This window comes from Melospiza melodia, chromosome W, assembly GCF_035770615.1.
Source record: "Melospiza melodia melodia isolate bMelMel2 chromosome W, bMelMel2.pri, whole genome shotgun sequence".
Lineage (NCBI taxonomy): Eukaryota > Metazoa > Chordata > Aves > Passeriformes > Passerellidae > Melospiza > Melospiza melodia.
The window spans coordinates 13,938,290-13,965,502 of record NC_086225.1 but is presented as its reverse complement, the minus strand read 5'-3'; the positions used below and the strand labels follow the sequence as shown (position 1 = coordinate 13,965,502).

General features: G+C 45.1%; 1 protein-coding gene across 1 annotated transcript in view; it reads left to right on the top strand.

Moving 5' to 3' along the window:
• The window catches only part of LOC134431511 (Golgi phosphoprotein 3-like), a 182,684-nt gene that overhangs the window by 55,805 nt on the left and 99,666 nt on the right, over positions 1-27,213 (top strand). Inside the window, exon 2 of the mRNA XM_063179511.1 lies at positions 13,233-13,364. Within this exon, the coding sequence (XP_063035581.1) occupies positions 13,233-13,364 (132 nt within the window). The remainder of the gene's footprint in view (positions 1-13,232; positions 13,365-27,213) is intronic.

The following is a 27,213-nucleotide window of genomic DNA, read 5'->3' as shown; positions in this document are numbered from 1 at the left end:
AACCCTAATGTACACGTCACAGGAAAGCAGGAAGTGTAGAATTATGTTCTGTCTCTCGAGAAAACTCTAGCTCGGCTCCGGAGCATCCTCGTGTGGAATAGACCGCTGACTCTCGAGAATCCAGTTCATAACATACATCCAGGAGACGAAGTGTACATTAAAACTAGAATGAAGAACCACTGAAAGAAAAGTGGAGTAGACCCCATCAGGTACTGCTGACCATCTTTACAGCAGTCAAAGTTGCCGGCATAGACCCCTGGATTCACTATACCCGAGTGAAGAAAGTCCGTCCTGGATCACAGACTGGGTAAACTGTGGAACCAACAAGGCTGCAGATAAGATGGGTTTAATTGCTTTGAGAATACTATTAGTAATTGCGCCAATGTTATGGTCATTAATGTCTTTAGGATGTGGAATGCAAAAAGATCAACTAACCACTCTTCATTCTAGAATAGAGAGAGAGGTACAAGCAGAAACACAGGTGATAAAAGTTTCTAATGCAGTTTGGGCTGAGAATGTAATGATTGGATTAGTCAAAGATTTTGCCAAAATGCAAAACACCAGCCGAATAACTGCCTGTCTGCCAATACCAAAGGCAGCAGGAGACCCAGTAAATTGGGGAATCATAACATCAAAACTACCTGAAATACAAAAGAACAAAACAATTGCATGCAAACAGGTACCTGAGTCGAGGCAAGTAGTCAAGGAAACTTGAGAGAAAATAGGAACATGGATGAGACCTATGAGCCAGAAAGACTGTATTCTAAGTGATGGCATACTAGGAACCCCTATGGGACAGTCGGGAGGCATCACACAATGGCAATGCTATTTGCCACACTATAAAAAGATCATAGAAAATGTTACAGAAACCACTCTGGTATGGAAGTGTGAGGCCAAGGATCAGAAAGATCAGATAGAGCCTTGGGACAGTGCGTGGTCTGTAATTATTCTTCAAAAATTCCAATATATGGCAAACACCCCTTGGTGTATTAAGTGGGAAGGCTCCGAGAATGAAACAGATCTTGCAGTAACGTACACTGCCACTAGTAGCAGAACGTGAGCAGATAAAGTAAGTTGGTGGGCATGTAATAAAACTTATGACTACACTTCTGATGATGTAGAGATAAAAAAGATGCCACCCCTGGCAATAGCCCTACAAATTGGTTGCGCTTGCAGAGGGATCAAACATAAACAAAGCAAAATGAATTATAAAGTAGTTGTAGGATGTACCAGGAGTACAATCCGAAGTCCAGGACAATTTGTATGGGGAACAAGCGATGGTACCTGGACAACACATCTGCTTGTAGACGAGAAAGTAAAAGAAATTACTTTAGACCTCCCAACCTTATGTCCAATTTAGAAAAAGTCCCCATTTAATGGAAAACATGAACTTCTGCAGATAAGAGCAACACAAGAAGTTCTAGACAATGAAAATCTAGATGACACTTAGCAAGAACTCTCTAGTGGAGTGAAATTTGGGTGGGCCCTAAAGTCTTTGCTTGGTCCTATAGCAAACTATAAGAGAAGAGAGATGCTGTACAAACTTACAGGTCAAGTAGACTGGCAAGAGTCATCCGAGAAAGATTTAAAGAGTTAAACGTACAATTACAAGCTACCCAAAAATGACTTTATAAAATCGATTAGCCCTAGATTTGTTACTCCTGAAAGAGCATGGAGTATGTGGATTTTTAAAGGGACAGGTTGATCATTGCTGCGTTCACATCCCAAATGTAACTGCTTTGACTACAGGCTAGTGAGTTAAAAAGGTTAGGGTAGAATGTGAGTTCATGGAATAAATCTGTCATTGAGAGTGTGATAATCTTACTAATTGTATTCTTAGCAATTTAGTTAGTTTACAGCATTTTGAAAGGAGAGAAACACAAGAAAACGTCCTGGAACCAGAAAATAATAAAGGCACTGACACGAAATCCACGCCCACCATCTTCTGGTTCTCCAGCTCGTGACAGCATCCACGACAACATTTACATCAATCATAGATTTGAAGAATGTCAAGTATAAATTGAGAAGTAAAGGACTGTATTAAGGGAAAACATTCACACCTATAGTGAAGTGAAAATGCTTTCAAAGGGGGGAGAATGATAGTGTGGGCCCTGGAAAATGTTAAAGATAGACTCTGAAAATGTTAGGCTTGGTGTTTTGTCAGATCACTGCGCCTGCGTAAGCAGTATGATAAATGATATAATTGTTAGATGTGATGATTGTTTAGTAATTAAGTATAATTATTGTATAATAATAAGAAGAATCATGAGAAACTATGTTGGAAATGTAAGGGGGGCTATGCTTGGCTGAAATCTATGTATACAGTAGAACAATATAAGTTTATTAATTAACATGAAAGTTATATAATGATAGAATATAAAGACATGTTCATCTTGAATGTATAGTCAGAATCAGATTTGGGTTGAAATACCCTGATTCCCAGAGCTCTTAATAAAAGCACTGACATAATCATTTTTGTGATTATGTGTTTCTGAACGCTTACAAGGGGATTGAGTCTTTCATTAGTAAATTTACAGACCACACTAAGCTGGGATCATGTGTCGATCTGTTGTAGGGTAGGAGGACTCTGCAGAGAGACTTGGAATGGTTGAATGCATGGGCAGAGTCTAACAGGATGAAGTTTAATAAATCCAAGTGCCGAGTCCTGCATTTTGGCCACAGTAACCCGCCACAACATTATAGGCTGGGGGCAATGTGGCTGGACAGTGCTCAGGCGGAAAGGACCTGGGTGTATTGGTTGATAGCCGGCTGAACATGAGCCATCAGTGTACCCTGGGGGCCAAGAAGGCCAATGGCATCCTGGCTTGTATCGAGAACAGTGTGGCCAGCAGGAGCAGGGAGGTCATCCTTCCCCTATACTCGGCACTGGTGAGTCCGCATCTTCAGTACTGTGTCCAATTCTGGGCCCTTTGGTTTGAGAAGGACTTTGAGATTCTTGAGTACGTCCAGGGGAGGGCAATGAGGCTGGTGAGGGGCTTGGAACACAAGCCCCATAAGGAATGACTGAGGGAGCTGGGTTGTTTAGCCTGGAGAAAAGGAGACTGAGAGGCGACCTTATCACTCTCTACAACTTCCTGAAAAGTGGTTGTAGTCCGGTGGGGGTTGGTATCTTGTCGCCCTGATTTTTTGAGATTTTCTAAGCCATCTGATGTTGACATTTTTGTAACAAACTTTCTTACACACTTTGTGTAAATAACTCATTGTTTTGCATTCTTTTCTGGAGGAGGAGAAATTTGATGGACTGTTGGTTTGTCCAGTGTCATTGGAGAGGTGGCAGTGTCACCCTCCAATCCACTGTCACTTTTGGAAAATTATAAATGTTGTTTTGGAGACAGAAAATAAATTTCCCTTCTTTCTTCACGTGGAGAGCAACGGTGTGCACTTGTGTTCTTATGTGTCCTATAGTGACATCTGGTGACCGCCGAAGTGTACTGCAGCTTAGGCTGAGACACAGTCCGGATTGCCGGTGAGGTCATGTCCTTCCCCCCACCCCGTTTTGCGCTTTGCCTGCTGTTCTTGTGGTGATGGCAACCTCTGTGGGTTTCGAGGAGGATTCTCTTGTTTTGGCTCTCTGGTGGGAGGTCCTGGAGTGGAAACAGGTTTCCGTTTCCTGGAGTGATTTTAAGAGGCTGTTTCTGTGGGCCAGAGAGCAGGGGTTCTTTTTGGACCCTGTGAAGGCGTTCTCCAGGGAGGCATGGTCTCTCGTGGGGGTCCACCTCATGGAGACCCTCTTTGATGATTGCATCGTGGATGTGGGGTGGCTGCTGGTGCAGTGGAAAAAGTGTGAGGAGATTTGGCAGGGATCTGGTTCTTGTAGCCCTCAGAGTTCCCAGGGGGGCCCTTCTGTTTCGGATGAGGCGGAGTTTGAGTTTCTGTGCGATGTGGAGCCCTCCCTCTCGCCCCAGGATGGTGTACTGGGGGACGGGTCTATATCGGGGGGTGGCGATTGTTCCCCTGGGGTGGATTGGACTTCCGGCCAGTGGGAGCTGCGTCTGGGGGGTTGACCCCCGCAGGCTTCTGGGGGCTCTGTGGGGTCAGCTGTCCGTCCTCGTCCCGCCCACAAAGAGGGGGTCCACCCTCTCTTTGTGCCTTCCTGTAACTTGAGGATGGCGGGGAGCCTCTGGATCAGCCTCCGCCTCTGCTTGAGTCTGATTCGGTGACAACTCTTTGTCCGAATTGCGGTGTTTCCACCAGGTTCCCCCTGAGTGCGGCGGGGGCTGGTTAGCCTGCCTCCGAGTTTGGTTCATCGTCAGGGGGGGTGGCTTCGCCCGTCTCTGGGCCTGCGCAGCCTGCTGGGCATGCGCAGTCGGTGGGAGCAGCTGGGGGCGGGGCGTCGGTCAGTGCTCTGTCCCGCCCCACTCCGGTGGGCATGCAGCCCGCCATGCTCCTCTCGGCAGGTCGGTGCCTGCTGGGGGGTCTCGCATCACGGGTCGGAAGCTCATAGGGGCCCTGCCCGACTTCCTTGTGCCGCCCCGCAGCGACATGGCTCCGCAAGCCGCGCCTCTCTCAGCGCCCCGCCCCTCTCCTGTGTTGGGGGAGGGGGGCCCCGTGCCGGTCTCGTTCCGATCCGCGCCGGGCTTGCGAGCCGTGCCTGCACCTGCGTCTGCCACGGTGCCCTCTGCCGGGGCTGCGGCGTGACAGGGCGCTGAGGTATTTACCTTTAGCACGACTGCTGACGCGGCCGGCCGGAGGCCAGTGGGTTCCCGGGGCCGTGGCCCCTCTGTGTCGAATTTGTGGACACTCCCCCTGTGCCAGATGACCGTGCATCCGAGGGACCCTGGGCGTTTCTGGTGAGAAGCCAAAACTAAGTCTGACGAGATGTGTGAGCCTGCCTCCTCGCGGCATTTACAGGATCGCGGAGGGGGATCCTCTGGCTCTGCTGGTGCTGCAGGGGGCGCAGGGGTGAGTGGTGTTGAGCCAGCTCCCAGTCAGTCATCTGCTCTTGTCCCTGTGGGGCTCACGGGGCGGGACACAGCCGGTGCTGTGGCCTTGCCAGGGGGTCCCCAGGCTTTCCCTGTGCTCAGGGGTGTTACTCATAACATCCATCAACCTATTTCGTATAAACTGGAGAAGGAAGTCGGTGAAGCGGTTGCTCAGCCTGGTGTGGGATCTGCTGAAGTGATGCAGACGCTCCGCAGGGTTGCTAAGGACATGCTGACACCTCACAACACCTGTAGTGTGGCACATTCTCCTTTTGGCCCTGTACAATATGATGTTTTTGAGACCAAGTGGTCTCATTTGGCAGCCACCACGGTGGTGCAGAATGCTGCACTGGGGCCGCAGGACCCCAGGCGTGTGGTTGTCGCTGACATGCTGTTGGGCACGGGGCATTATGCCAATGCTCAGGGGCAGGTTGGCTTAGATCCCCTTGTGCTTGACCAGTGCCACACACTGGGCATTGCAGCGATTGTTCGGACCCTGGAAATGGCTGCTTCAAAGCAGCCATTTGCGACCATTGTCCAGAGGGATGATGAGCCTTTCATGGCATTTGCAGTGAGGCTGACCGCATCTGTGGAGAGGCAGGTGGCTGATCCTGTGAAAAGGAGACTTGTGATTGAGATCCTTGCAAGATGTAACTGCAATAATGATTGTAAGAAGGTCATAGAGGCTCTGCCTGATGATCCTACTGTCTCCCAGATGGCAGAGGCCTGTGCGAACATCACCTCCTCAGGTCGGAAGTTGGCTCCCGTGGCTACCGCTGTGCAACCGGTCTGGGTGGCACCGCAAGGCAGGCAGCCACAGCAGGGGAATGTGCAGGCTGGCAAGAAGCAGGGGAAGAAAGCGCTGAAGGTCAAATTTCCCATGTTCTTGTGTGGTCGGTGTGGAAGGCCGAATCACATGTCCAGTGTCTGCAAGGCGATTGTTCATGTTAATGGCCAGGCTTTGCCCGGCTTGGGAAACAAGAAGCGGAGCACAAAGGAGAAACGCACCCAGACACAAGCTTCTCTCCAGACCCTGGAGCCGATGGAGGTCTGCTTTGCTGACTTGCAGCCAGCACCCGCAGATCAGCAGGTGTGGATGTCTGCACCGCAGCAACAGTTATTTTAGAATCTTGTCAAATACACAAGGTTCCCCTGGATGCCTTTGGTCCCTTGGGTGGGGGCATGAGTGCTCTCCTGATGGGGAGGTCTAGTGCCACCCTTCAGGGCATCATTGTGCACCTGGGGCTCATTGATGCAGATTTCACAGGGCAGATTTGTGCAATGGTCTCCACACCCACCTCCCCGTCACAATCCTGAAAGGGATATGGATTGCTCAACTTGTGCCATTTAAGTCCTCTGTTCTCAGGACAGCTGACCAGTCGCGTGGAGCGGGCAGCTTTGGGTCCACTGGGCCACCTCAAGTTCACTGGACTGCTGTCCTGACCAAAGACCATCCTGAGATACTGTGTACCCTGTCCATCCCTGGTGCGACGCCATCAGAGATCCGCCTCCGTGGGCTTCTTGACAGCGGTGCTGACGTCGCAGTTCTCTCCCTTGCCACCTGGCCCCCAGAGTGGCCCCTGAATCCGGTGGAGACGCCTGTTGCAGGCCTGGGAGGGACGGTGCAGTGCTACGTGAGCCAGCGGCCCGTGCTGGTCTCAAACATGGAGGGACAGATGCCCTGGATTAGGCCTCATGTTACTTCTACTCCTGCTAACCTCTGGGGGAGGGATGTTCTGTCTGCCTGGGGGGTGCGCATCAGATCTGGTTTTTGATGAGGGCCACTGCGATGAAGGATGCAGAGTGTCCTACACCTCCTATACATTGCTGGTGGACAAGCCTGTCTGGGAGAACCAGTGGCCCCTCCCTCAAGATAAATTGGTCACCCTTTGGAATCTGCTGCAGGAGCAGTTGGACCAGAGTCATCTGGAGCCTTCTACCAGTCCCTGGAACACTCCTGTCTTCTGCATCAAAAAGAAATCTGGGAAATGGAAGTTGTTGCAAGACCTCCGAAAGATCAATGCCATGATGGAAAGCGTGAGAACATTGCAGCCGGGCATGCCATCGCCTACCATGCTTCCCGCAGACTGGCCGGTCCTCATTGTGGATCTGAAGGATTGTTTCTTTACGATTCCTTTGCATCCTGATGACAGACCAAAATTTGCCTTCTCAGTGCCAGCGATTAACAAGGTTGAGCCCGCACAGATATCAATGGAGGACTTTGCCCCAAGGCATGCTCAATTCTCCAGCCATATGCCAATGGTATGTGGCCCGTGCCTTGTCTGGAGTTTGCAAGCAGTTTCCTGATGCACGTCTGTATCATTATATGGACAACATTTTGGTGGCTGCATCCACCCAGGATGAGCTGCTGAGGATTCAGCCTTGGTTGCTCGATGCTTTGCATGCTCATGGACTGCAGGTGGCTCCAGAAAAGGTTCAACAACAACCACCTTGGAAGTATTTGGGGGTCAAAATTCTGGAATGGATGATCCGTCACCAGGAGGTGCAATTTGTGCATTCTGTGAAGACACTGAATGATGCTCAGAAATTGATAGGTGTCATCACTTGGTTACGTCCGTACTTGGGACTAACCGAAGCACAGCTGTCTCCTCTGTATGATTTGTTGAAAGGAGACTGATCTAAAGTCGCCTTGCACATTGACCCCTAAGGCACGTAAGGCGCTGGAGGTGGTTCAGTGAGCTGTTTTGGCTTGCCAGGTTCATCGCATTGATCCCTCCGTTGATGTCACTATGTTTATCACCACTCCAGATTCGCATCCCATGAGCATCATTGGCCAATGAAGTGACAAATGGTCTGATTCTTTGCACATCTTGGAATGGATTTTCCTGCCCCATCAGCCCCAGAAGATGGCAACTGCATTGTTTGAGCTAATCGCTTGCTTGATAATCAAATGCCGGCAACGGTGTTTGCAACTGATGGGTGCAGATCCTGCAAAGATCATACTCCCGGTGCTAATGGGAAGATTTTGACTGGAGCTTTGCAAACAGTGTGTCCCTGCAGAGTGCTCTGGAAAACTTTTCAGGGCAGATGACTTATCATCTGCCCAGCCATAGGCTACTGCATATGGCAAAATTCACACAAATCTCTTTGTGGCCCAAAAATAGTCAGGAATCCGTGCAAGGACCCACCGTCTTCACTGACGGTTCAGGGAAAACAGGAAAAGCCATTGTTACTTGGAGGGCCGGATCTGAGTGGCAGGTTCTGGAAGGTCATGAGGATGGGTCAGCCCAATTGAGGGCTGCTGTCATGGCATTTGAGAGATTTTCCCAGGAACCTTTCAACTTGGTCACGGATTCTGCCTATGTGGCCGACAGCGGTTGGGTCATTCGGTTTTGAAGGAGGTCACTAATCCTGCCTTGTTTCATTTGCTGAAGAACTTGTGGTGTGCCATTCAGGCCTGGATTCATCCATGCTATGTTCTGCATGTAAGGAGTCACACCAATTTGCCAGGCTCTATAGCGGAAGGTAACGCCAGGGCTGACAAGTTGGCTAACCCAATGTAGGTAGCGCCTCAGCCTGATACACTCGCGCAGGCCAAGGCATCACATGGGTTTTTCCACCAAAATGCACATACCCTGCAGAAGCAGTTTCAGCTGACGCCAACTGAGGAACTGAGGCTCGTGACATTGTTGAGTTGTATGACGACTGCCACGCACTTGCTCCACCTTTGCCAGCAGGGGTAAACCCCAGAGGACTTAGGGCCTTGGAGCTTTGGCAGACGGATGTCACCCAGATTGCTGAGTTTGGCCGGTTTAAGTATGTGCATGTCACGGTGGACACGTTCTCCTCTGCGATGTGGGCTTTGGCTCACACTGGGGAGAAGGCCCGTGATGTCCTTGCCCACTGGAGGCAGGCCTTTGCCATTCTGGGCATACCTTCTGCTGAGAAAACTGAAAATGGTCCTGCTTACACATTGCAAAAGGTGCGGCAGCTCCTGCAGTTGTGCGGTGTCTCACACAAGTTTGGTATCCCTCATTCTCTGACTGGTCAAGCTATTGTAGAACGCACTCATGGTACTCTGAAGTGGGTTCTTCAAAAACAAAAATGGGGAATGCAGGGTGAAACCCCGCACAGTCGGTTGGCAAAAGCTTTGTGCACAATCAATAATCTCACTGTGCCGCAGAACTCAAATAATCCTGTCATTTTGAATCATCATCTCTCGTTGCAGGCTGTGGACGAGGTACATCAGCCTTGAGCGAAGGTTTGGGTGCGGAATTTAGTCACCAAAGAGTGGGAAGGTCCCTATGACCTTAGCGCTTCAGGACGTGGGTATGCTTGTGTATCCACAGATACTGGGGTACACTGGGTACCTTCGAAGTATGTTCGCCCTGACCTGTGACTGCAGAGACAGAATCTGGCCGACGGGCAAGATGGAAACTGTGACCAAACTGAAAGGCATCAAGCGGGTGAATCATTGAGTGATGACTGGGATGCAGACCACACGAGTGATCACCGATGATTCCTCTGCAAATGAACACTGAACATTGTTCATGTTTTCTTTTTCACATTGTTAATTTTCTTTTCTCTTTTTCTTTTTTTAAATGGAAAAGGGTGAGATGTCGCCCTGATTTTTAAGATTTTCCAAGCCTTCTGATGTTGACATTCTTGTAACAAACTTTCTCACAAACTTTTTGTTAATAACTCATTGTTTTGCGTTCTTTTATGGAGGAGGAGAAATTTAATGGACTGTTGGTTTGACCAGTGTCATTGGAGAGGTGTCACTGTCACCCTCCAATCCACTGTCACTTTTGGAAAACTATAAATGTCGGAGTCAGAAAATAAACTTCCCTTTTTTCTTCACCTGGAGAGCAGCGGTGTGCACTTGTCTTCTTTTGTGTCCTATAGTGATAGTATCTTTCTCCAGGCAGCAACTGACAGAACCAGAGGACACAGTCTCAAGCTGCATCAAGGGAAATACAGGCTGGATATTAGGAAGAAGTATTTTACAGAAGACGTGATAAAGTTCTGGAATGGTCTGCCCAGGGAGGTGGTGGAGTCACCATCCCTGGATGTGTTTAAGAAAAGACTGGATGTGGCACTCAGTGCCATTGTTTAGTTGAGGTGTTAGGGCATGGGTTGGACTGGATGATCTTTAAGGTCTCTTCCAACCTTGTCATTCTGTGAATTCTGTGAATTAGTGACTGGTTTGTGTTTAGCAGACTTCAGATGTATGCATATTATATCTCTATACATTGGAAGCTTTTATTTGCAAAAAGAATAACATTGTATTGCCATTTATTTAAGTGAGTCTTTGCTACTGGTTAGGATAATTTTTATGAAAAGGAGTCTTTTTTTTTTTACTGAATTTTTCTCCAAAGATGCACAAAGTGGATGCTTTCACAGAGATGCAACAACATGGGAGTTTTGGAAAGTGTGAGAAACAAACCTCACTCTTGAATATTTTTAAAAGTTTAATAAGGGATAATATGGGACAAAATAACAGTGCTGGGTGCTGGGCGATGGCCAGAGGCACATCAGCTAACCATAGCAACTCTTCTTATATATTTTTTCTATTGCATTAGTTAAATACATATTCACAAAGAGTATACATATTTAAACATTTCTTTGAACTCGTTTACATGTTCCAGGAATTCTTTAGCTTGGTTCGACCACTGACCCACCTTTTTAGAGCACGTGCAGTAATCTTGGATGTGGTTTTGCAGGTCATGTGTCACTTCCTCACAAAGGCCCCCTGTTCTGTGGTATCAGAAGACAACAATTACTGATAGTCGAAGGGTCCGTAGCAGGGGTCCTCATCACATCCATTCCTTAAATGTTATCTGACCATGCAGATGGTTTTAGCTATTTTCATTATTGTAAGTTTACCACAAGTACTTTAAATCGACATCAGCTATTTCACAAATATCTGAGTTATTTTCATTATTGTCAATTAGTTACAAAAATAAAAGCATTAGTTATTATTTCACAACTACATCTACTTCTGAAAAAATTAACATTATAATGCACAATACATAGCATCCACTTTAATATTTGGGAAAGCTAAAACTATAATATATGTTTATCACACTGTCTACAAACTAAAATATCATCCATAAATGATGTTCTGAGGATATGAGCTACACAGGGGCCTGAGTATTGGCCACAAAAAGCTGACAAGTTATACTATATCAAAAGCAGTTAAAAGTGATTACAAACTGTACTATATCAAAATTGTTGTGATTAATAATAATTTGCGAAAGCCACCAACTTCATAGTTATTTATAACAAAGTTTTCGGAATTGTAATGTGAGAAACAACTGCTCATTTAAAAAATTTAATGGGTTTATTAAACCTTGTCCTGGGTTCGCTATATGATGCTTTTATCCCCAATCGTCTTGTTCTGTTTATGCTGAATAATAAGCTTTGCACCTTTAAGACTTATTGCAGAGGGTGAAGGGAGGAGAGAAGAAGTGCGCAGTTTTTTCCTCTCCGGACACTGCTCTCACTCCTCCAGATTCCTCCTCCTGGACTGTTGTTGTCTGCGGATAGACAGAGGGACAGAGCTCTCCTTTGCTTTTAGTTAGTTTTAGCTAGCTGAGGCAAAGAAGTTCCCTGGACTGTGGGGTTTTTTTTTTCTTTTCTTTGGACCTCTTGAAACCTGCTCTGGACTGAACACCCAGGGGAGCACCGGCAGCTCACATCTGTGGCCCACCGGGCCGGGCCTGGCCTGCGACATTTCCAGCATTGGAGGGACTGATAAGAAACTGAGTGAGCTGAGCCACAACCCGTGGACGGGGTTTTCTCAGTTTGTCATCTCTTTTAGAGTGGCAAGAGGTCTTATTGTTTAATATTGTTTAGGTTTTATTGTTTAATAAACAGGTTTTTTCCACCTTTCTCCAAGGAGGTGTTTTCTCCCGGACCGGTTGGGGGGGAGGGGCCGATTGAATCTGCTTTTCCTAGAGGAACCCCTTTGGGGATTCTCTCTCAAATTTGCTCTAAACCAGGACAACCTTAACAAAAATACAACAAAAGGACTAAATAAGGAAAAGCAGGCCTGGGAACTGCCCTCGTGGCTGCCCACCACATGGCTGGCTCAACTTCAAGATGGATGCTTTGCCTTTTATATCTCTAGCCCCCTCCTTGAGTCTTGTCAGTCAACTCCTTCCTTGCTGTCCAGTTTAGAAGTCACTTTCTTACATTCTGATTGGAGGTCAGGTGCTGCCATAGTAACAAGCCAACCTTCCCAAATCCCCGGATTACCAAGACCATCCCATGGTAACACATACTGGGGGGAGCACATTGCAGTAACATAACTATACATTTATAAAACTTTGTTTACCATACATATAAAGTTTACCCCTTAATTGTGAGATCCAACCATTTACTCATCTATAACAGTAAGAAGTGTTTTCACAGTCATTTCTCAAAAGCCAAATAATTTCTTATAAATATTTTTTTTGTCTTAGATACTGTTCTTGCATGTTTTTTAATGTTTAACTGTTGCTACTCTTTTGAGAGACTGTAATGTTATGGTTAATGGCTTAAGCATTGTTATGAAGGACTTTTTGCCCATTATGGCAAAACTGTATATAAAAATCTAGTTGAAAAAGTGTAGTAGTGTGGTTCAAAGAACAAATGTAGCTTGAAGTTTGGCAGTCCATATCAGAACTGTATTGGGTTGGTGTGGCAAGGTTTTGGCAGCAGGGGGCTACAGGGATGGCTTCTGTGAGAAGTGCTGAGAGCTTCCTCCATGTCCAGCAGAGCCAATGTCAGCTGGCTCCAGGACAGACTCGCTGCTGGCCAAGGCTGAGCCAATTAGAAATGGTGGTAACACTTTTGTGGTAACATATTTAAGAAGGAGGGAGGAAACTTCATGAGAGCAATTGCAGCCAGAGAGGAGTGAGAGTATGTGAGAAACAACTCTGCAGACAGCAAGGTCAGTGAAGGAAGGGGAGGAGGTGCTCCAGGTGCTGGAGCAGATTGCCTTGCAGCCTGTGCTAAAGACCATGGTGAAGCAGCTGTGCCCCTGCAGACCATGGAAGTCTTCTGACTATGTATAAACTACACTTTATATGTCCCAGTTCTTGATATCTTGATGGTTTGTTTTGCATCTCTTTCCTGAAGTTTCCCTTCTTTTAAAGAGCAGAGACAAAGTGTCAAAACTAGTAGTGGATGAGTCTGTTTTCCCTTTCATGTTTCAGTACAAGAATGGTAGTTGTCTAGTGATGCTAGTGTATGAAGGCCAGAGAACTATTTGGAGAATGCAGTGAGCCTCATTTTCTATTTGCTTTCAGGTGGAAATATCTTATTGCCTTTCATTCTTCACAGGGTTACACATCATTTTGGAATGATTGCATCTCCTCGGGATTGCGTGGCTGTATGTTAATTGAATTAGCATTGCGAGGGCGTCTTCAGTTAGAGGCTTGCGGAATGAGGCGTAAAAGTCTATTGTCAAGAAAGGTAAGTGGAGGAAACTGGTCACATTTCCTTTCGTGTCATGCTTCAGGCAATACAGTAGCTATAAATAAAGGGTGATTGTAACAAATAAACTCTTTTTTCTTTTTATGGGTGTTGAAGGTTAGGATTGTTTCTTTTTTTTCTTGCTGTCTTGGAATTTTGTCCCATTTGTTGCTAAGAGACAATAATGACCAGTACTTAAGAGAGACAAAAGATGTAGCCAAGATGGGGGGGGGGGGGGGGGGGAAGTGCAGCTGGAGGCACTATCTTAGCTGGGGGCTTTCTCTTGGGAAGGGCAGAGATTTTGGCTGGGGGATGAGGGGATGGGCTTGGCTTGTCTCTCGCTCTTGGGATGGTAGGGGAGACAGGCTGCAATCGCTGTGGGAAGAATTTGCCACCACTGTGGGGTTCCATCTCATGCTGTCTTCTACCATGAGTGAAGCTCTTCTCATAAGAGCAGCCATTGGACTGGGACCTTATTAACACCCTACCTCACTGGAAAGGACCCTCACCATCTACTCAGGTGCCTCAGGGGAAAACCCAGTGCTCCTCCCCCCTCCAAGGGAGCCTCTCCTGACCATGTTTGGGAGCCTGGCTGCTGCTGCCCAGCCCCATCCTTTCTCTGCCACTACTCTGAGTTTTTTGCTACACTGTAACTCCTCACCTCCTGCCTGCTGGGACACCCTGTGGCTCCTGCTACAGCTGCAGAGTTTCTGTTACATTTTGTTTGCCATTCCGGGGTCTGCTTGCCTCTGCCATTCCAGATTTCTGCTTCCAAGTTTCATGCTACAGCTAATTTGGCTATTTGGAGGGGCACCTGGACCGGCTGCCCCTGTGAGGTTGTAAAGGAAGCCCCTTTTCAGTATCTTACTCTGGCTGTGCCCACCATTACCCACATAAAGAAGAAACCACAGCGCCCCCTGCAGCTGCAGGAGAATTATCACACCTGCCTGGCCGGGAGTCAACAGTGCCCCTGCCAGCTGTGACAATAACTACACCAAAGGGGAAAGTGCTTGACAGCTGAGAGAAGGCTATGGTTGGGTTTCTGTTCTTGTTTGCTCTTGCTGCCTGTGAAAAATGCCAATCACTTCTATCAAAATTTTAGACGTTTAATAGTAATAAAATAGTAATAAGAATTTGGACAATCAAAGTTAGGACAATAAAAGACAATAAAAAGCAAAGAATTATGGACATCCGGGTGCTTTTTGCACTCTGCCACAAAAGCACACTTTGCTAAAAAAGGATTAACCCTTAAAAGCAATAGCCTGCTGCATATTCATATATCTCATACATGATTCAAAAATTCCTTTCAAAAATAGAGGTGTTTTCTGGCTATTGTCAACTTCCCCTCCTCATCTTGTAAATCAATTCCCGTGGCTCTTCGAAGTCTGGTTTTTCCTGATAGGGAGGCAATAATTCTTCTCTTGAAATTTGGTGTCTCGTTGCTGTTCTCTGTATGCGAAGAATCTCTTAATTATCCATTCCTTGAGCTAGTTAGAAAAAGTATCTTACATCACATAGTACCTATTTTAATATTATGTTATAGCCTAAAACTATATTTACCACACTACTTAAAAAGATTAATACAGCACTACAGCATAACTTTCCAACATAACACATATAGTATTCATTTTAATATTTGTTAAGACCCAGTCATATAATATGCATTTTTCACACTGCCATTGTTGTTGTTTGTTTGCCTTGTTATACATATACCTACTAGCAAAGAACTGTTATTCTTTTCCCCATATCTTTGCCTGAAAGCCCCTAAATTTCATAGTTAGAATAATTTGGAAAAAGGGGTGCATATTTTTCATTCCAAGGGAGGTTCCCACCTTCCTTGGCAGACATCTATCTTTCAAACCAAGACAATGGGGATAGGGATTCTGAGTAGTAACCTAAGGTAGGTGCCAAGTTATTACCCAAAATGTTTTAATGGTGAGCTGAAGTACCTTGTAAAATCTTCTGCATTTGTTCTCTGTTCCTGTTTGTTCTCTTGATGTGTTCATGCTGCACACAATCAGTTGGCAGTGGCTCTGGCCAGGGTGCTGTGGCAGCATTTGCTGCTGAGAAACCAGTAGCACTAGTTCTAATCCGCTGAAGGAACTGCATTTTGCAATGTTCATGAGATGTTGGTTGGGGCTGAGAGACTCAGGTGTATTCTGAAAGTCACCAGTTTAATGCTGGTGTACACAGTGTTGGAATTAGTGCTTGCAGTGCATGTGTTGGGGTTTAAGAGTTCTTTTGTTTCTTTCTCTTTGAGAGTTTTCTCCCATTTCTTGTTGCTAAGAGACAATAATGACCGAGTACTTAAGAGAGACACAAGAAGTTTCCCCTGGAAGGGCGCATCTGGCTGCCCTCTTATCTGGGAGGTTTCTCGTGGAGGGGCAGAGATACCCTGAGAATTGGGCTGGGGAAAAGGGGTTTGGTGCAGGTCTCACCTCTCTCTTGCTCTCGACTTTGGAGGAGGACAGTTGGAGCTGCTGCCTGGGGGAGAATTTGCTACCACCGCAGGAGCCCAGCCAGGTCCTTCTTCTGCAATGGAGTGAGCTTTTGCTCATGAGAGTGTTATAAATGATCAAATCAGGAGCCAAATTTATGAGAAAATTTAGCAATGATTTATTAGATTGTCAGCGAAAGAGAATTTTGATCAGAAAAAAAACAAAACACCACAGCCAAGGGCAGCATCAACCCCGGGATCAGCGCTGGGTGAACCTGGATCTGACCACCAAAATGTCAGTCTTCCCCTTGGTTCACGCTGGCTGCTTCGCGCAGCAAGCTTTTATACAGTTTATTCTGCCTGAGACAGAGATGACCGAATGTTCCTTTGTGTTCCTTCACATGCAGAACTGGGGCCATACATGCGCAGGGTTAGACAAAAGTCCAGTTCCAGGTGTCTAGATGTCGTCAGAGCACTCTGGAGAAGTTGGCATTCACATGTAAAAGGTTGGCGCCAGTAATCAGTGTAGTAGATGCAATCTTCGAGGTGCGGGATCACTCCTGCATTCCAGGGAATTCGGTGATCATCGCTTCAGGAAGGTTCCATTCATACGTTAACAGACTCAATATTATCTTAACGTTGTCCGGGAACTAATTGAATAAAAATACGACTCTGCTCCCGGCTGGGGTGGTCAAAAGACATAGCTTGGATTTTACAATATTTTATACATTAATAGCATGAATTATCTCTACCATTTACTACAAGAGCAACCACTGAACTGGGACTTTATTAACACCCTACCTCACTAATAAAAATGGGCTAACACCATCTGCTCAGGTGCCTTGAGGGAAAAACCCTTGGATCCCTGAGCCCCCTCCCCCTCCAAGGGAGCCTCTCTCTCCAGGCTGCTTTCAGGAGCCAGGTGGCCACTGCCCAGCCCCTGCCGTTTTCTCTGCCACTGATCTGAGGTTTCTTTGCTGCACTGTAATTCGCACGCCCTGCCCGCTCAGACACCCTACGGTTCCAGCTACAGCTGCCGAGTTTCTGATACATCCCATCCACCACTCCAGGACTTTGCTCATCCCCGCCTTCCCAGCTTGCTAGTCTGAGATCCCTGCTACAGCTCCTTTTGCTATCCAGAGGGGCCACTGGGATCAGCTGTCCCTGGGCGTTCATAGAAGAAGCCCCTTCTCCATCCCTTTCTGCTGGCTGCATCCACCATTGTCCTTGTGGAGAAAAGATGGCTGACTAGTGCCACAGCGCCCTCTGCAGCCATGAGGGAATCATCACACCTGCCCTGCCAGCAGCCCTGCCAGCTGCAATTGTAATTACACCAAAGAGGCAAGTGTCTGCAGCTGAGAAGGCTGAAACTGGGTTTCTGGTTCTGTTTTGTGTTGCTGCCATAGTTGCTGCTGGTTTTTTGCCCTATTATAGATGCTAGCAAAGAACTGTTATTCCTTTTCCCGTATCTTTGCCTGAAAATCCCTTAATTTTGAAGTTATAATAATAATTTGGAGGGGGGGGGTCATATTCTCTGTTCCAAGGGAAGTTACCGCCTTTCCTAGCAGACACCTGTCTTTCAAACCAAGACAGCATGGAAAGGAAATAATCCTTGTTCCTTGGGCCCATGAGAACTCTAACTGTATGCAGTTTAAGCATGTGACCACTGTATTAACTTTCTTGTACTCAATGACCTTTAAGATGGGCAAATTTTTGAGGTTCTTTACTGAATTACACTGAATATTTGAAGCACCTTAGTTTACTACTTTTGGCACTGGATCTTTTTTCTTAGTACAAAATGTGCAAAGTCACACTGTTTGAAGAATTTTTACTTGATCAGCATTAGAAGATACTTGTAAAATATATTTACTGAAAACATGGTCAAATGTTGTCTATTCATTAGAAATAAATTCTCTTTTATGGCACATTTCCCTTTCAATATTATCCCTTGCTAAATTCCCCAAGCTTCTCCCAGTTTCTTCCTCTTCTGATGAATTGAATCTCTGTTCAGACAAACAGCTCCTAATTTTTTAGCTTCATTTAAGCAAATTCAGCATTGATTAGTGTCCTGGAGTGACTTTATGATACTGAATTGTATCCCCATTTGTGTGTTTAGCCCAGAAATAAGTTTTGCACCTTTAAGACTGGTTCCGAGAGCAAAGGGGGGGAGAGAAGAAGCATGGAGTTTGTTATCCGAAACTACGCTTGCTCCCCCGCATCCTTCTTGTGGACAGTGTTGTCTGCAGCACTGACATACAGCAGGACAGAGCTCTCCTTTGTTTGTTTTTTTTAGATAGTTTTTAGCTAGCTGAGGCAGAAAAGTTCCCTGGACTGTGGTTTGTTTTTTTTTTCTTGGAACTATTTAAACCTGGTCTGGACTGAAAACCCAGAAGAGCACCAGCAGCTCACACCTGTGGCCTACCAGGCCTGGCCTGGGCTACAGCATTTCCAGCACCGGAGGGACTGATAACAGAGTGAGTGAGCTGAGCTACAACCCACAAAAAGGACTTACTGAGTTTGTCATCTCTTCAGAGTGGCGAGAGGTTTTATTGTTAAGTATTGTTCATTTTTTGTGCTGGTGAATGCTTTGCCTGTTAAATAAACAGGGTTTTTTCCGCTTTTCTCCAAGGAAATCTTTTTCTGAACCACTTGGGGGAGGGGCCACTTGAATTTGCTTTCTAGAAGAACCCCTTTGGAGGTTTTGGAGGTTTTCTCCCAAATTTGACCTAAACCAGAACAAATACATCTTTTGGCACCCAATGTGAGCCTTGACAAAGTGGAAAAAAACCTGTACTGATTGCATTTTAGTTGCACTTACTCTCTATTGGGATAAAGTAGTCAGTTGCCATGTTGCTTGAATTCATAATGTCTCTTGGGCCGGAGGCCTTCGTATGTTTCTGGTCCCTAGGCTTTTTTATGGTTTTAATACTTTTCTGGTCCCTAGGCTTATTTTCTTATCTGGGGATAGATGCAAGAGATGCTTCATCTTTAGCATGGCTTAATTGCAAAGCTGTATTGTGGAAAATGAAAATTGAATATTCTGTATAATTGAAACTTCAGCAGTTGAATACAAGGCAAATGTAGTACATGCTAAATCACTAAAAAACTGGAAGAAAAATATTCATTGCAGTAAAGCTAAGGACCATCATCTGAATAAACAGGATCTTCTTTGTCTACATCAGCTCATTTATAAAAGAGAGAAAATATATACTCTTAAAAATGCTTAATCCTAGAATCGTCACAGAATCATGGAATGGTTTGGGTTTGAAGGGACCTTAAAGATCATCTTGTGCAAAACCCCTGCCATGGGCAGAAACACCTTCCAACTGACCAGGTTGCTCAGGACCCTATCCAACTTGGCCTTGAACATTTCCTAGGATGGGTCATCCACAACCTTTCTGGGCAACCTGTTCCAGTGCCTCATCACCCTTACAGGAAAGAATTTCTTCCTAATATCTAATCTAAATCTATCCTCTTTCAGTTAAATCCATACCTCCTTCTCCTACCACTACATGCCCTTATAAAAAGTCCTTCTCCAGCTCTCTTGTAGGTCCTCTTCAAGTATTAAAAGGCCACAATTGGGTCTCCCCAGAGCTGCCTCTTCTCCAGACCAAATTTTTTCAGCTTCTCATCATATGAGAGGTGCTCCATCCCTCTAATCATCTTCATGGCCCTCCTCTGGCCTCACTTTAACAGGTCTATGTACTTCCTGCGCTGGGGACCTTGTAGCTGGATGCAGTACACCAGGTGTAGTCTCACAATAGCAGAGTAGAGGGGCAGAATCTCCTCCCTTGCCCTTCTGCCCACATTGCTTTTGGTGCAGCTCAGGAAACAATTGGCTTTCTGGGCTGCCAGCCCACACTGACAGCTCATGTTCAGCCTCTCATCCACCAGCACCCCCAAGTCTTTCTTGGCAGGGTTGCCCTCGATCCCTTCATCCCCGACCCTGTATTGATACTGGGGGTTGCCCTAATCCAGGTGCAGCATCTTGCACTTGGTCTTGTTAAATCTCATGAGATTACCATGGGCCCACTTTTTGAGCTTGTCCATGTCCCTCTGGATGGTATCCTATCTTTCAGGAATGTCAACTGCACCCTCATCTTAAAGTCATCTGCAAACTTGCTGAGGGTGCACTTGATCCCTTTGTCTATGTCATTAATTAGGACACTGAATAGCACTTGGTCCTAATACAGACCCCTTGAAGGACAACACTTACCCCCAGTGTCCATTGTGACTCTGAGCTGTTGACCACTACCCTGTGGATGCAACCATCCAACCACCTGCTTATCCACTGAACAGTCCACCCATTGAATCCTTCTTTCTCCAATTTAGAGAGAAGGATATGGGGGACCATGTCAAAGGCCTTACAGAAGTCCAGATAAAGGACATCTGTAGCCCTTTCCTTTTCCACTGATGTAGTTACTCCATTGTAGAAGGCCACTGGGTTGGCCAGACAAGACCAAAACCTTGGTGAAGCTGTGCTGATTGTCCTGAATCACCTCCTTGTCCTCAACATGCCTTAGCAGAGCTTCTAGAAGAATCAGTGCCATGATGTTCCCAGGCACAGAGGTGAGGCTGACAGGCTAGTAGTTTCCAGAGTCTTCCTTTCTACCCTTTTTAAAGATGGGCATGATTCCTTTTTTCCTGTCACCTAGGACGTCACTTGACTACCATGATTTTTAGAATATGTTTTAGGTTGGAAATGCAAGATGTGGCTGGGGGTGTGTATTCTATTGCCATCTGTTGGAGGTGGGGCAGTTATCTTGTGTTAATTGAGCAGTTTACTTATCTCTTCCACAACCAGTCGTCCCTCTGGGGAGATATCATCTATTAATGAGCCATTGAATCTCACTGCATGACTGATAAAATTACATCATGCCATCGTGACATGCTCCTCCCAAGGGGAGGAGCCAAGCATTTCTACTTGGATATAATCTGAGATTTAGAACACCACAGCCAGCCTTCTCCACTGGATTCCCAGAGGAGCACCCTTCTCCCCCTGGATTCCCAGAGGAAGGCCAGGCCCATCTACACCACCACTTGACCTTCAGAAAAAAATGACACCCTTCTACAGGATCACTGCTTCAACAGAAACACATCTGTCACTCCAGGAGGACTGCAGCCACCATTTAATCAGACTGCTACTAACACCCTGACTCATGGAGTGTCAAGTCGTATTCTGACTCTGTCAGTGGTTTTTTTTTGTTTGTTTGTACTATTGAATTTGTATTGTTAATTTTCCTAGTAAAGAACTGTTATTCCTATTCCCATATCTTTGCCTGAGAGCCTCTTAATTTCAATATTATAATAATTTGGAGCGAGGGGGTTTACATGTTCCATTTCAGTGGAGGCTCCTGCCTTCCTTAGCAGATACCTGTATTGTGGCAGGGCGAACCCCAGCTGGGGAATAAAGAGCCTTGACTCCATGATCACAGAAGGCTGACCAAATGCTTTATTAAGCTATACTATACTATACTATACTATACTACATACTACACACTACACTAATGCTATATTAAACTAAAGAAAAACCTGTGACCCTTACAGACAGTCACGATACACACGTGGCTCCAATTGGTCAAATAAAATCAAAACACCATCACCAGAGTTCAATTAAGAAATCCCTTTTGGGATAAGAATTGCTTTCTCTGAGCTTTCTCCCAGCTTCTCAGGAAAATCCTGGGTGAGAATTAAGTCTCTCTCTGTTCAAAGAATATGTGAATACCACACACCTGTTTTTTCAAACCAAGACAAATATCATGTAGCTTGGCAACTACATCAGCTAATTCCCTCAGGTCTCTGATTCATTACATCAGGTTCTATAGACATGTTTAGACAGGTTCCTCAGGTGGTCATGAACCGAATTTTTACTTACTACTGCTGAGGCTGGAACTGTGGGATAGGAAACTTACATAGGCACTTCATAATGCATATAGAAAAAGGAATAAAGAAATAATGCTCCAAGTTAAGTGTCCTGCCCCTCCTAAACCACTCAGCTAGCCAGGCACCCCTGACAGGTTCTGTTACTCTATGTATTAAGTCCATAAGATGTTGAATGTCATCATCCATACTAGGTAATTCAGCAATTATGTTAAAGCAGCACATGCCTTCAAACTCAAAACAGCATTTATGATGTTGAAGAAGGAGATAGTTTATCAGCAATCGATGTTGTAAGGTTCCTCAGTGTACAGCAGTTACTTCCATGTTTAAGGCAACAAGTGCCTTGGATGTCCAATTTAATCTTGCACAAGAGCACACACCAGGTGTTCTTTATTTGCTTCTTGAAAAGAGTAATAAGTTAGTTACAGTAAATACCAAGCACACTCCAGTATTTACATAAGGATCTTCCAGAAATGTATCCAAGGTACATGCTGAGAGTGATGCCTTGAGAGGCTACCTAGAACAGAGGCTAGACAGTGTTAAAGGAATAAAGTATGTATTTATTAAAAGGCCTTCAAAAGATACACCTTGGGCAGTACAAGAGCCCAGCCGTGGCTCCACTCAAGATGGACCAAGATGGATGACCGGTCACGAGTTTTCACATTTTCTTAAGTTTTCCTCCATTTACATATTGGGGTTAATTGTCCAATTACAACTTCAGCTTATGAAGTCCCATCCTCCCAGATTGCTCTCCTCAACTTGCTGTTGCTTATACTTTTTGGGCTTGAAGCTCCAACAGTGTCCTGGGTTCTCAGGCTGGAAAAGTATTGTTTTGTCTAACCAGACTGTGAAGAGAACTTCTAACACTTTATATGAAGTTCAGAGTTATATACTAATGCAGTACAGAATCTGAAAAATGTGAAACTTAAACCTTAAAGCATCATTCCCCCCCCCCCTTTAGAGGCTTCACAAGTCCTCTACCTTGTTGAGTCTCTATTCTAAATATCTAATAATAGTGTCCTGGTTTGAAAAAGACAGGCGTCTGCTAAGGAAGGCAGGAGCCTCCACTGAAATGGAACATGTAAACCCCCTCGCTCCAAATTATTATAATATTGAAATTAAGAGGCTCTCAGGCAAAGATATGGGAATAGGAATAACAGTTCTTTACTAGGAAAATTAACAATACAAATTCAATAGTACAAACAAACAAAAAAAAAAACACTGACAGAGTCAGAATACGACCTGACACTCTGTGAGTCTGGGTGTTAGTAGCAGTCTGATTAAATGGTGGCTACAGTCCTCCTGGAGTGACAGATGTGTTTCTGTTTTTCTGTTGAAGCAGTGATCATGTAGACGGGTGTCGTTTTCCTCTGAAGGTCAAGTGGCGGTGTAGATGGGCCTGGCCTTCCTCTGGGAATCCAGTGGAGAAGGCTGGCTGTGGTGTTCTAAATCTCAGATTATATCCAGGTAGGAATGCTTGGCTCCTCCCCTTGGGAGGAGCATGTCACGATGGCATGATGTAATTTTATCAGTCATGCATTTAGAATCAATGGCCCATTAACAGAAGATATCTCCCCAGAGACAGGATTGGTTGTGGAAGAGATAAACTGCTCAATTTACATAAAATAACTGCCCCACCTCTAACAGGTGGGAAATAGAATACGCACATATCTTATAACTGAAGACAAATAGATATTTAATAATAGACAAATATCTAACAGCAGTAAATATCTAACAATAATAGCTAACAGCAGCAATGTTTTGCACAGCTATCATGCAAAGAAGAATTATGATTATTAGGAACAGTTCTTTATGCACAGAAGAGGAATAATTTAAAGCATGTTTTCCTCTGCACTGGTCTCTGTTTTTTCAGTTGTTTCAGGATCAGAAGCCTTCTTAACTCTGGAGAAGTGAATCCAGGATCCTTTGCCAGAAACTTTGGCTGCAGTGAGGGTAGTCAGCAGGACTTGGAATGGTCCTCTCCACCTGGCTTGTAGAGGATCACTGTCCTATTACATTTAAACATCCACATGCTCCATGTGGTCAGTCTTTGGAGACAGGGACAACACACGCACACACCCCAAAGCTCCATGCAACAAACAGTGTGTTTTACTGTTGAGAGCTTTCTTTTATAGGGAGTTCAAAACTCCCAGGTCTCAACTGCCTATTGGTCTGATTCCTGCACAGCCTAGCTCCTGACCAGTGAGATGTCTGCAGCTCAGGATGGAATGGGATTGGGTGAAGTCCCTGTATAGATTTAAATCCAACCTATCTCTGCCTCATCTGAGGACCTGTTTTACCGCTAAACTGGCCAAGGTTGAAGGTCTGATTCATTTGGCAGCTACAAGCTAGCTGCCAACTGTGATACTGTCCCACCACTTAACATAGACCCAGTCTCTCAGTTGGAAGGGATGTGCAGGTGTGTCCAGTCCTATGGGTCTGGATAGGACAATGTAATTCTGGAGCTTCTGCAAAGTGGCACCTAAAGCCATTAGATATCTCTGTAAATCAAGTTCCCCCTTCATGTGAATTTCACCTGGAATATGTGGAATCTGGTATGGCCTACTATAGAGTATTTCATAGGGACTGATGTTATCCCTCCGCCTTGGTTTTATGCGGATTCTCAGTAAAGCTATAGGCAAGGCTTGAACCCATGTCATGAATGTTTCCTGACAAATTTTGCTAATTTGTGTTTTGAGAGTCTCATTCATACATTCAGCTTTACCACTTGCTTGGGGTCTATAAGGTGTATGCAGATCCCAAGTAATTCTCAAAATCCAGCTAACTTCTTTAACCACTGTTGCAACAAAGTGTGGTCCCCTATCTGATGACATCCTCAAGGGAACCCCAAACCTTGGGATTATATGATTGAGCAAAACTTTTACCACTTCCTTGGCTGTGTTAGTGCGACAGGGGTAAGCTTCTGGCCATCCACTGAAGTTGTCAACTAATACAAGTATGTGCCAGTATCCCTCTTTGCGTGGTAACTCCACAAAATCTATTTGCCAGTAATCTCTAGGAAGATTCTCTGTCTTTGTCACTCCTAACACAACTCTTTTTCTAGTGTCAGGGTTGTTTTTATAGCAGATTTCACATTTACTCACTACTGATTGTACAATCTCGGTCATTCCCTTTCCTATTACTACCTTTTTTAGGTGTTTTAGAAGATTTTTTACACCAAAATGTGTGCTTTCATGTTCTCTCTGGGATAGCTCCTGAAGGATCAGGGGTGGGACTACAACCTGATTGGATGGTGTAACAGCCCATCCACTTTCTGTGATCTCAGCTTTAAGAAACTTAATTAGTTTGTGGTCTGCTTGATCATATTTTGGGATGAACCCTGACAAAACAATCTCATTTTGTGGAATTACTGCAAGAATACCTTTTCCTGCAATTCCTCTTGCTGCTTTATCAGCAAAGTGATTTCCCAATTCCGGAGTGGTTTTCCCTTTTTGGTGACCTCTACAATGCATGATAGCTACTTCTGCAGGTTTTTTAATGCTCACTAAGAGGGCAAGTATTCGTTCAGCATGTCTGATTTGATTACCTTGAGCGTTCAGAAGTCCTCTCTCCTTCCAGATGGCTCCATGGGCTTGGACAACAATAAATGCATATTTAGAGTCAGTCCATATATTTACCTTTTTTCCTTTGCTCAGGTCTAGGGCTCTCGTCAGTGCGATCAGCTCAGCTTTCTGTGACGACACATCTGCTGGCAGGGCCTTCCTTGATCACCTTGTCCTGCGTGGTCACTGCATAGCCTGTCATCCTTTTGCCATTTTTCATGAAGCTGCTCCCATCTGTAGAAAGCTCCAAAGCTCCCAGTCTGGATTTTCTAGGGGCACGTCTTTCAGGTCTGGTTGTCTGTAATAGACCTCTTCAATTGTCTGCAAACAGTTATGCTCAGGCACATCAGCAATTAAGGTGGAGGACAGAAACATGGCAGGGTTAACAACAGAAGTGGTTTTCAAGGTAACATCATCCTGTTCTAAAAACAGTGATTGGTATTTAAGCATCTGTTTGCCAGACAGCCAATGTTCCCCCTTTTGTTTGAGTACAGCTGCTACGGCATGGGGTACACACACTACAATGTGTCACCCAAGGGTGAGTTTTCGGGCTTACTGGATCAAGATGACAGTAGCTGCCATGACTTTTAGGCACCCTGGCCAGTCTTGACTAACATTGTCTAGCTGTTTAAAAAAGTAGGCCACAGCCCTCCATTGGTTCACAAGGCACTGTGCTAGTATCCCCAAAGCCACATTCAGTCTCTCATATGTAAATAGTTCAAAAGGTTTAGTTAAGTCTGGCAGTCCCAGTGCTGGAGCTGACATCAGAGAGTGTTTCAGCTGTTTAAAAGCTGCTATGGCAATTTCAGTCCATATGATAATTCCTTTTTAAGCTGCTTCTAATGCTCCATATAGGGGTTTTACCAGCAGTCCATAATTTGCTATCCACAAATGACACCAGCCTCCCATTCCCAGGAAAGCTTCCATCTCTCTTACAGTATGAGGCTCTGGGAGTCAACAGATGGCTTCTTTCTGTTTTTTGCTGAGCTGTCGGTGTCCACAGAAGATCTCAAGTCCCAAATAAACTACTGCTTCTTTGACAATCTGTGCTTTGTCACTAGAAACTCTGTACCCACTCAGTCCCAAGTTTAATAAATTTATGGTAAATCGTAAACAATCATCTCTCATTTTAGCCGCAACCAAGATGTCATCCACATATTGTAGAATAACTCCCCCTGGCTCTTGTATTTTCCAGTCTTCTAATTCCTTTGCTAGTTGGTTTCCAAATATTGTTGGGCTTTTCTTGAAACTTTGGAGTAAAACTGTCCACATGAGTTGGCTTTTCCTCCCTGTCTCAGGATTTTCCCACTCAAAAGCAAAAAGCTCTTGTCTGTTTTTGTGCACAGGAATGCAGAAAAAGGTATCACGCATGTCTACAACAGTAAACCACCCTAATTCATCTGTCAGTGTGGTCAAAAGGGTGTAGGGATTTGCTATCATTGGGTGTATGTCCTCTGTAATTTTGTTGAATGCTCTCAAATCTTGTACTAATTGATAATTCTTATTATCTTATTTTTTAACAGCTAAAAGGGGGGTGTTGTATTTGGACTCACATTGCACTAATATACCCATGTTGGAGGAATTTTTCAATTACAGATACCAATCCCTTATGATTCTCTAATTTCAAAGGGTATTGTTTTTGTCTTACTGGTATGGCTTCTGATTCTGCCTGTTTGGATCTTCCTGGGATATCACTGGCCCACACTATTGAATTGATGGCATTTCCAACTTCAGTGGGGATTTCATCACATTTTTCCTGTATAAAAAGTGCAGCAACTTAGACAAATTTAGATTCAGGAATTACAACTCATACACTCTTTCCCTTCTTGAATTTATTCTCTGCTTCCAATTTTCCAAACAAATCTCTCCCCAGCAATGTTTTAGGGGAGTTAGGCATATTGAGGAATTGATGAGTTACCCAGTGCTTCCCCAGTTTGAGTTTTAAAGGTTGGAAGAAAGGCCATGTTTT